This window comes from Trichomycterus rosablanca, chromosome 10 (genome assembly GCF_030014385.1).
Source record: "Trichomycterus rosablanca isolate fTriRos1 chromosome 10, fTriRos1.hap1, whole genome shotgun sequence".
NCBI lineage: Eukaryota > Metazoa > Chordata > Actinopteri > Siluriformes > Trichomycteridae > Trichomycterus > Trichomycterus rosablanca.
The window spans coordinates 123535-135000 of NC_085997.1; the positions used below are offsets into that span (position 1 = coordinate 123535).

General features: G+C 41.0%; 1 protein-coding gene across 2 annotated transcripts; it reads right to left on the bottom strand.

Moving 5' to 3' along the window:
- Positions 1–865: 865 nt before the first annotated feature.
- Positions 866–7006, bottom strand: zgc:92313 (uncharacterized protein LOC436869 homolog). Of its 2 annotated transcripts, none has more exons than XM_063003444.1 (8): positions 6945–7006; positions 6682–6851; positions 5886–5909; positions 4806–4891; positions 3157–3233; positions 2156–2427; positions 1592–1752; positions 866–1489 (listed from the first exon to the last, which is right to left on the bottom strand). In XM_063003444.1, exons 2-8 carry the CDS (start codon positions 6728–6730, stop codon positions 1232–1234), a joined length of 927 nt encoding a protein of 308 aa, XP_062859514.1. In that variant the 5' UTR covers positions 6731–6851; positions 6945–7006; the 3' UTR covers positions 866–1231. The 2 variants fall into 2 exon arrangements, with proteins under 2 accessions (XP_062859514.1, XP_062859516.1); XM_063003446.1 differs by having other exon boundaries at positions 6934–6957.
- Positions 7007–11466: the final 4460 nt, after the last annotated feature.

Genomic DNA, 11466 nt, shown 5'->3' on the forward strand with positions numbered 1-11466 from the left:
CTGATGAGTCCACCTTTACTGTTTTCCCCACATCCGGGAGAGTTACGGTGTGGAGAAGCCCCAAAGAAGCGTACCACCCAGACTGTTGCATGCCCAGAGTGAAGCATGGGGATGGATCAGTGATGGTTTGGGCTGCCATATCATGGCATTCCCTTGGCCCGATACTTGTGCTAGATGGGCGCGTCACTGCCAAGGACTACCGAACCGTTCTGGAGGACCATGTGCATCCAATGGCGGTGCCGTGTATCAGGATGACAATGCACCAATACACACAGCAAGACTGGTGAAAGATTGGTTTGATGAACATGAAAGTGAAGTTGAACATCTCCCATGGCCTGCACAGTCACCAGATCTAAATATTATTGAGCCACTTTGGGGTGTTTTGGAGAAGCGAGTCAGGAAACGTTTTCCTCCACCAGCATCACGTAGTGACCTGGCCACTATCCTGCAAGAAGAATGGCTTAAAATCCCTCTGACCACTGTGCAGGACTTGTATATGTCATTTCCAAGACGAATTGACGCTGTATTGGCCGCAAAAGGAGGCCCTACACCATACTAATAAATTATTGTGGTCTAAAACCAGGTGTTTCAGTTTCATTGCCCAACCCCTGTACGTTCTTCATGCTGCGTTCTTAAAAGGAGTTAAATAAATCTCACACATGATTCAATCTCCAGTTACTGAGAGCATCTGGTTTAGCGGATGCTGTGAGGTCGCACAACCAGAGATTATACATTCAGAGAACTAAACACACATCTCAGATTACAGTGTGTGTGAGGATCTGGAACTATTTAGTGCAGCAATCATTAAAACAAAAGATTAAATGAACTAGACTGTATTTTATCTGTAAAGAAATAAAGTTCACAATCACAGAGTACATAAACGTCTTTAATTTTCATTCAGTAATGGTGCTTCACAAGATTTTTTATTTACAATAATCAGTGTGATAAAGCCACTCAGGTAAAAACTAAACATTTTATTAATAAATATTTTATCTTTACTGTCCTACAATTATTACTTTCATGTTTTTCTCAATTTACTGTTTACACACATTTAATAAAAGATTGAGGTTTAGGCGTTCAGACTGTACGTCTCTTCTGCCCAGTTTTTTATTATTGCTGAACCAGTGATCGTAAGTGATGCCTGCTCGATTAACCTGGTCAGTCTGTTTGACCTGTGTGTCATGTGACCTGCGTTTTGTTCCTCCTCCTCCTGACTTTAAATGAAGTGAATCTATCGGAGCAGGTGACCCAGGATTAGAGCGACTATAGTCCTGATAAACACCGAGAACCAGCCGGCCGAGTTCTGAGCCGCTGAGCCGTACAGTTTCAGTCCATTAATGTCACCCTGGATGAAGTCAGAAAAAGCAGAAACCCTGGAATAGACGCCGGGTCGGTTAGGCTGGGCACAACCCAACCCAAAACTTACTATTCCAGCCTGAACCCAGACACCACCAGACATCTGACATACCAGCGGGCCCCCGGAGTCCCCCTGAAAAATAAAGGTCAGGAACTTACTGAAGCTGAAAGATGATACGACACACACACGTGTAAAAACCCAACAGACTGTGTTTAGAACATGCACACATTTTACCTGGCAGGAATCTTTGCCACCCTCCTGAAAACCAGCACAGATCATGTCGTTAATGATGGTGACGTCTTCTCTGGGTTGGACCTGAAACATTTGCTGGCAGGAAGACTGATCGATAATTGGCACCTCCACCTGCTGCAGCGTGCCCACCCCCTGCAACGAAACTGCACCCAGACAAACACAGTTCAGTGTGCCAGTCAGTCACAGTCAGCTCCATCGTTCAGTCCCACAGACATGAAAAAGCTTTTTTAGGATGTTAGAGACACATTAAAGTGGCGTGTTTTCCCAGGAAGTTCATGATTATTTCAGAAAGACAACAGCGTAGTTTCATGGACACAGAATGTGTGTGCTAGACTGGCCTTGCTGCAGTCCACATCTGTGGATGATACACTCATTTAGCACTTTATTAGGTACACCCGCCTGGTGTAAACACCCACTGATCTATTATTAAACTAAAACAACTACACTACAATTATTAATACAATATCTGCAACACAATTCAATAAAGACGGGACAAGAGGAATGTACGATCATGTGGGATAGTTAAAAACACCTTCAGGTCCTCACCTCCATCTCTGATGTTTCCCCAGCCAGTGATGACGCACTGCGTCCCGCTGGGAAACTGCACATCTGAGCTTGGCAGGCACACGGGCTGAATGTAGTCGGACCACACGACTGGAGTGAGCAGCCGCACCAAAGCAATATCTTTACCGAACTGTGGGTCCGTGTAGCCGAGAGGCACCAAAACCTGGGAGATCTTGTGAGATGACTCGTTCTGGTTCCAGCCATTGATACGCTGCCGTCCGGCGTAGATGGTGTAATCAGACGTAACATCGGGTCTAAAAAACAATAACAGAAGAAACAATCAAATGTTAAAGCATTTAAGCATTTTTAAATTAAGAAATCAGTAGGACAGTGTTGATGTAGCAGAGCTGCTAAAGCTCATCATCGTTATAGATGATTATGTGTAGCTTCTTGATGGGCAAGTCAAGGGGTCTGAATACTTTCTGAATCCGCTGGATCTACATAAAGCACTATACAAGGGTTTTCACCCAGAAACAAAATACAACTAAAGGCAAACAAGCCTGAAGCAAAACTCAGGAACAAGAAGGGTGATCAAAATCCAGAACAAGTACCACTGTGACCCTGACCGACCAAGGACAGAGAGAGGAAGGGAACCGGATTACAGGAGCAGAACCGCTGAACTCCACACAACAAGAACACCAGGAAACACAGGAAGCAAAGGCAAAGCCTTGAGGAGAAATTAAACGAGGGACTGGGTATATCTAAACCAGCTACCCAGTCCACCAGTGCATGGCAACCCCAAAGTTTACAAGAAAGGAAAATAGTGGAAAGTAGAAAATAGATCCCAGCTACAGAACACAACAGCTGAAGAGTGCAAGCATGAAAGCTATAAGGTGATAGAGAGTGCATGAACTCAGTTCAGAGCTGAGTCCCAACTACACATGTAAAGCAGCAGGTGTAATAAGTAACGCTGATGAGGATCAGGGGACGTGGTGACCAGATCCTTCCATTATCTACCAGCTAATGTTGGCATCAAAACTTACTTTGGGAAACAATGAGCTGCAGAAAGCACCCAGCTATCAGAGATGAGGGTTCCTCCACAGATGTGTCCTAAAGAGTCCTGCAATTACAAAACAAAAGGTTTCAATCATTCATTTCCAATTACTAGGAAATCTTGGGCTGGAATATTTACATCCTGATCTGTCTCATGTCTCAGTGACTACACGGCCAAATTATGTGGATTTTTGTCTGCAGGAATTTGTGCTCATGAGTTACAGTAAGAGCATCTGTAAAGGTTTGGTCTCTAGTGGAGGATGAGGTCTGGGCTTTATGAAAGCCACTAAAGTTCCTTCACACCAGACTTATTAAACCACGTCTTTATTATTCTGTTATATCCTAAACATCACGGAAAGTTCAGATCCACAAACACCCTGATAATTAACCTGAGCACACTGGACTGTACAAGCAGTAAAGATTCAATTACAAACTATTTTACCGTAACGATAAACCCTGTCTCTCACTAACACACACAAAACAGAAACATAGACTGAACAATAAGGATTGAATTACATTTAAACCTTTTCCCATCATTATTGTTCAAAACAAAGAGGAACAAAGAGGAACAAGTCGACGCTCATGAGTGTTTGTTGAGCTCCAAACTTAAATATTCAGCCTTTCACACAGCAGCCGAGTGAAGCAGTAAAACTGGTTCTGTGGTTTCGTAGCGCTGAGGAGCGACTATCTGATCAGATCTCATTTCAGATCATGTTTTCTAATTCTGTTTAGAGAGTAAAGAAGTGTGTGAGTGTCAGTCGGTGGTTGCTTTTCTCATCTAGTCATTAAGCTAAGCTATTAATGCCAATTAACACCCAAGTGTGTGAGAATTTAAAACGGTGCACAAGTTTATCACAAACTCAAACCTGAAGCCACACAGCACTGCGAGAACGTTACGCTGTTGAATAATTCTGAAATACAGTTATATTGATCTAAATAATGCACATTTCACACTGCCTCAAAAATAATCTAAATACACCAGGATGAATCCAAATTTATTTTAATGCTTCTTTAATCAGATTGAAATGTCATAGAAAAAACTTTTGAAGACGTTCTGTTGGATGCAGATCAGATTCCTGACCTTCAAAAGAAGAAATTCCTCATAAAGAAAATTCAGCACAAAACATCCAGGATTCGTACGACAGCATTCCAACTATTGAGGGGGAGAGAGTGAGTGTGTGTGTGTGTGTGTGTGTGTGTGAGTGTGTGTGAGTGTGTGTGTGTTTCATGCAGATTCACTTGATTTAAACAAATGAACTCAAAGTTCCTGTTCCACCGACACTCAGCTGCCCCAAAACTTAAGCTGCACTTTTAATTCTGTGATTTTACATTGCAAACTGACCCGTACTGTACCCAGGTACCCATTCTAAAACTGGTCACTTCTCTTGACCTGGGACCGAGGGTACTGAAGCGGTCCATATGAATGGAGTAAGTGACAGTGAGGACCAGTGTTTGACCAGGGAAACCAAAAATCAGCTTCTTCTTCCTGCTGATGCTATTGTTTACAGTCACACGTTTGCTCTCAGCGTCAAAGCCTGAATTTAGTAAAATGTTTATAAGAATATACAACATAATACTGTGATTCCAGTCAATTTAAATAAAATAAACCTAAATATCAGCAGGATCATCACATTATTACCTGAATGTCAACCTGCCATGGCCAGTGTCCATCTGATGCATCGTATCCTCCCACAATTCTGCTCTGTAGAGGCGGCCGACCACATTCTGAAACATTTAGGATAAACGAGTACTTTACTTCAACCTGAAATACTCCCTGTAGCTCCATTAGATTTTAACATTAAAACAAAAACTATTAATATTAAATATTGTTTATTTAATAATGGGACAATTTTCACAGGTGAAACTGAGACTTAAACCTGCTTTTATTAAACTGGTGACGTCAATGGTTGCATAACTGTTAAGACTTAAAAATATCTGACATGATGATGAAATGATCAGATTGTTGTGTGGAATAATGAAATAATTAAATTAGCTTCAATAATCAGACTTCTGTTCTGACCTGATATAATTTTCTTATTGCAGCACGAAAGTAAAATGTGAAGTTTGTTGTTGGTATAAGAAAGTCCTTCACTGTTCTGTAGGTAAACATGTTAGTGTGTCAGTGAGGGCGTGGCCATTTGTACAAAATTCGAAAAAAGAAAACAGGCCGATCCTGTAAACGCCAAACGTCACAGATTCACCTGTTTACTGTGGTAACATGATTATGAGACAAAACTCTGTAACTTCTGACTCTTATTTTGACTCTGTTTTGATTTGGAGTTTGTTGCAGCCATCAAATGTGTCTATACAATACAATACTATCAAATTAGTCAGAACATTAATGACGAATTCTGATTTTTACTGTCCTAAATTTTACAGAAATGGGGTTTATAAAGCACGATGAACAGTAAACCACATGGAACAGCGGCTGTTTGCCTTACGCTGCCCTAATTAATTACTGCTGATTCCTACAGTCGATTTACTTCACCAGATTTTGGCTGTAACAGACCTGGAGAGGAAGGACGGGTGTGTTTCTGCGATAACTAAACTCCTAAACATTTACTGTACTATCAATCCCCACCATAATATAGTGTTACTGGCAACCCAGCAGTGGGGGCTCAAACCAACAACCTTCAGATCAATAGTGTTGAGTTAACTGTTGAGCTATCACTGTTCCATACATGTTTAAACATTTTTAAAACTTTGTTCTGTTTGTTACCTTGTGCAGAACTCGTCCAAACTCCTGAAAAGAGAAGAACAGAAAACAAACGCTCGTCAGGTCACACGTTAAACTCTCAAATCCTCAATAAACAAACACACAAACACAAACACATAAACACAAACACAAACACAAACACACAAACACACATATAGTGAATAAAACCTGTCTGTATGTAAACAGCAACCTGTGTGAGCAGATAAAACAGATCCTACAAACACTAATAAAATCTCTCATTTACTCAAATGAACAAATGAAGATTATACTGAACCACAGTGAGAGACGTGATACACATACATGATTAAATCCATCCATTTATTTTTAATATTTATTTGGTTTTCTTGTAGGTTTATTATATTTAATAATTACTTTTGTGCTTAATCTTTCTTTTAAATCTCTAAATCTGCTCTGTAATGACATTAAATACAACACAGCGTCTCTATTTTCCTTTAAAATGGAATAAAAGATGCACTGTGAACAATGTGCTTGTTCAAAATACCCTCATCATTTTTTTGTGTAAAATAAAATCACACAGATTCAAAATAAAGAAAATAAATCTCGGTGTGATTGTGAGTGAGTAAATTACATCTGTTATTTTTACAGTGAGATGCACTGGAATGTCGAGTGTTACTGTTGGGAGAGTAACTGAGCTGTACAGTGAGCCGCCTGTAATAAACATTTATAACTTTATTTAAACTTCTATAAACGATTAAATCACGTCTTTATTTGAACAGTTTATCTGTGACTGATTTACTGACTGAAGTTCAGATTAAATAAATAGGAACTCCGGACTCACCCAGCAGGACTAGCACAGGAACCCAGGTGGAGCAGGAAGGTCTCATCATCCTCACCACCGAACCCACTGATTCCAAACTGATCCTCGGTCCAGAGAAGCGAAATAAACTCAGAACCGCGGGACGGAAACGAGATGAACGGAACTCCGACCGCGCCAGGTTTCGTCCTGAGCTAAAAAAAGAAGAAACGAGTTTCACCGAGTAAAAACCACCGGGTTCCAAACCGATACTGATTCCCTGCGCTCGCGCACTACCTGTCCTGTACCTCAGAGTCTCGTGCTGCCTCAGCGCAGTGCACTTCACCTCACCTGCAACCGCGTCTGCTACCTGCGCACGCGCACACCAATCAACACGAGAGAGTCACCTGCGCCAGGCCCCGCCCACCGCGCTCACCTTCACATCACGTGACGCTGAGAAACGACCTGGAACGTCGTGCTGCAACTGATGTTCATGCTGACGCAAACAGAGCCGATACCGATACTGACTCTCCAATACCATTACTGAAGTGATCACTGACACCATTACTGTCACCCAGGGGCGTAGCACCAAATTCTGGGCCCTATGCACAAGTAGTGCCCATGGGCCCCCCTCACCCCAGTCCAGACTACTTCTAGACTCCTCAAGGGCCCTCCCCCGACTTGGGGCCCTGGTAACTCGGTCCCACTTTTCACCCCACTACGACGCCCCTGCTGACACCATTACAGGTACTGACACCATTACTGACACCAGTGCATTTAAGTCTTGCTGGATGTATAAAATGGAATCCTTATTATTTTCCATGAAGAATCAGATCTGATCATCTAAAAGTTTTGGTTTGTGGTGCTGCAGTTATATTACAGAAGCCTTTTATATGATCGACCTTTAATCACTGATTCTTTGTTGTCATTATGATGCAGAAATGCTTCATTATTATTTTATTGTGTTAGAAAGACGCTCTCAGTAACAAAACTTGGAACCAAACCATCAGAGATGTTTTCCTTCCTGTGTGTGAGTTTCTCCTGTATGAGCCACAAATGCTCTTTTGATTAAATGGGAACAAATTCCTACAGACTCTTTCCAGAATCTGTGTAGATCTGCTCCATGTCATTGTCTGTAATTTGCTCAGCTAGCCGTGAGTTTTTGAAATTGTACACACAGTGTTTCATGCAGTCGTTTCAGTGTGTGTGTGTGTGTGTGTGTGTGTGTGTTTCTCAGATCTGGTAGAACCAGTTTAGCAGCTCACTGTTGTTTTGTGACCCTCGTGTGTGTGTGTGTGTGAGAGAGCTGGAGTGAGTTTGGTATTCAAAATCTTGGCCTAAATCTCCTCCCCAAAAGGTACAAACATTCATCTCGGTTCATCTGGTGTTGATCTGAATCAATCATTAGCATTAGCGTCGTTTCCCCTCCTGGCATTAGTTTAAACACTTCGTTGCTGATTTACCAGTCTGATGTTACACAACCAGTTTATTCATGACTAGAGTTTACACAGACCTGCCGTGTCATGTTGGAAAACAAGAAGTACAATTACAAAATTCAGAACACGTTTTATCATAACACAGCGAATTGTGTAACTGTGTTCTGTTACTAACCATTCACTCGTGTGTGTGTGTGTGTGTGTGTGTGTGTGTGTGTGAGTGTGTGTGTTTAACTAGTTTAACTACAAGTATAAAAGTTTGTGTTTGTTTACTGTAGGTGTCAACTGTGACATTATTAGTGAATTGTTTTGTATTCAAATACAATCATTCATCACAAATGATATTCTACTAGTAGGTAAAGATTTATTTGTTAAAAATGTGTTTTAGTATTTTGGTTTGCCTCCTTGAGCTGACATGGACTCAATTTTTGCAAAATCTGATGATTCATGTTACCTGAGCATGATTTAACTACATTCCAAAGAGCATCGTGTGATGTTACTGAATGCTCACCATAAATGCTCAGTGAGGTTTAGTTCAGGTGACTGGGGAGGAACGTGTGTGACAGTCAGAACATTCTTGACATTCTTTGGTTTTCAGTTGGTTGGTGTAAATTGTTGAGGTTTGTGATTTGTAATAAAACACTGTTGTGTTATATTCGAGATAAATAAAGACTAATTAAACATTTTCAAGCTTTTACTGGTTGTTTATTAGGATGTACATGTCATCTTTGGAGGGGAGCAGTGAGAAAAACATCCCATCCCGGCTACATTCTGCTAAAAAACATGTTGAACAAAATCTTCATCACATCAACAAACGAACAGTTCACCAGAAGAAGATCAAAGTTTTGGAACAGCCCAACCAAAGCCCAGACCTGAATCCCTGAATCCTGTTGAAAATCTAATCTGTGGGATGACCTGAAGGGGGCGCTGCACCGGAGACGCCATCACGATCGGACAGGTTGCAGAACAGTGGACCAAGTGAAGATGTGCCATGCTGACAGACTCCGACCTTAAAACTGAACACTCATCAAATCAAAAGCTGCTTCAACAAAGTGTTAGATTAAGTGTAAAGGTTTTTACCTGCCACATACCTGTCAAGTCTCCCGTTTTGGCCGGGAAACCGTCTTCCCGTATTAGTATTTTCCCGTAAATTTCCCGTATTATTTTATTGTGGTATCTTCAATCATCACATCCAAATATAATATATTTAAGTGTCTTTATTATTAACCAACAAATCTCAGATAAGCATTAAAGTCATGTGCAAACTCTCAGAACGGTAACTTTCTTCTGACCCTCCTTTAACCGCACCACAACAATAACAGAAGGTAACAGTTCCTCCCACAGGTTCAGCTCCCCATTACAGGTAAGTATTTTTATGTTTCCTTTACACAATACTACAATTATAATTTAAAAAACATTCCTGTGCCTCTCCAAACTGAAATGTCACTAACCTCGTGAGAACTGCCACCCAGGCTCCTGCAAGTGGCAGTTCTCACGAGGTCAGTGCGGACAGCGGGAACAAACCTGGAACAGGGAGAGATGGATGGATGCAAGGAGAGAGAGGGCATTCCTGCCAAAAAAGTAAAGACTGCATGTAAATATCTAAATGGGACATCAAATTTACCTTTCTAAAGAGGAGCAGGATGGGGCAGAGTTATGCATTCTGTAAGGTTTGTAACTGTGTTTTCATTTAGGCTGTATTATAAGAATGACATATGTAGGAATGTCCACAGCATTTCAGTGTCAACAAAGGTAGGCCTATCAGATTCTGATCATCTAATTGTAGTTTGTAAGTGGTTCATAGGTGGTTATTTTAGATTTCTTGTAAACCTGTCTTAAAATGTAAGGGATACTGAACCTCGGTTGGGCTGGTGGGACGGCTCGAAGCGCGCGGCAGAAAATTTCCCTTATTTTTAAATCCAAAACTTGACAGGTATGCCTGCCATTGTAACAGGTATGTGTAAACGTTTTTATCCACTGTTTTTATACACTATATGGACAAAAGTATTGGGACACAACTCTAAAACAGTGAATTAAGGTGTTTCATTTAGTTCCACTGCAGCAGGTGTATAAAATCCCTGCAGTTTGATGCAGCTCGTAAAAACAGTTCAATTCGCTTCTAGTTTGTAGAACAAAACTGTGCACTGATCCACAATCACCGCCAGAAGGCGACAGAGCGCTAAAATCACATTACTGAGGCTGCACTACTTATAACTGTCACCAGGCGTCGCCAAAAGTTCAAATTCCTTTTTTATTCATTCAGTGTTTCTGTTACATGCGCTTTATCATGGTCAGGGTCACTGGGTGAAAAGCACGAAACAACCCGGACAGGTCACCAGCCTATCACAGAGCACACACACACACACACACACACACGATTAATAAGGTTAAAACAATTGCTTTATTAACACTTTTATTTCTCCTGGTTACAGAGACTGGAGCAGAAAATAAATCTCACAATACCTACATCTGAATACAAAACATAACAAATTGTAGTAATTATGGTCATTTATTCAAATCATAAAATTAAAAAAATAATTACAATTATGAATAGTTTATTTAATAATAAATAGTTATTGTTTTAGGTCCTCATAAATATGGTTAAGGTATTATCAGCTCTTAAGAGAGAAAACATAAAGCCTCTTACTTCACACACACACACACACACACACACACACACACACACACACACACACACACACACACACAGAGAGCATTAATAGGATTATTGGTCTAGTGCTGGAGGCAGGATGAAAAATATATCATATAACGTTTCACTCTTATTCTGCCTCCGTGCAGTTTGCTGGAGTCTGTTACAGCATCAAATACGTGTTTACATTTACAAACAGCAATTAAAGTGGTTAAATGAAATTAAAGCAAATTCTTCCTACTTTTGTCAGTGAAAACATTTACGTTTTCATTTACCAGACGCTTTTATCCAAAGCGACTTACACAGTGAGCAGAACACAATGAGCAATTGAGGGTTAAGGGCCTTGCTCAGGGACCCAACAGTGGCAACTTGGTGGTGGCGGGGCTTGAACCGGCAACTTTCTGTTTACTAGTCCAGTACCTTAACCACTGAGCTATCACTGGCCCAAGACAAGACAAGACAAAAATCAAGACACATCACAGATTCGTTTTACTGTGTTTTACAAAACATTTGGACTTTCCTGGCTTTGAGGGAGAAGTTAGATGTCAACACTTCCAATAAAGAAGAAGCCACATTCATTTCAGCAGTTATATGTAGTGTTGCAGCATGTCGGTTCCTCTCACAGTTCTGATGTTAGAACTGTTGAAATGTCTGAACATGGCGGTTCCGTGTGGTCTGAGTCACAGTTCTCATCTGAGCCACATGTGGTTCCTGTGTTTGTATTGTGCAACTGGTTCGTCTTGT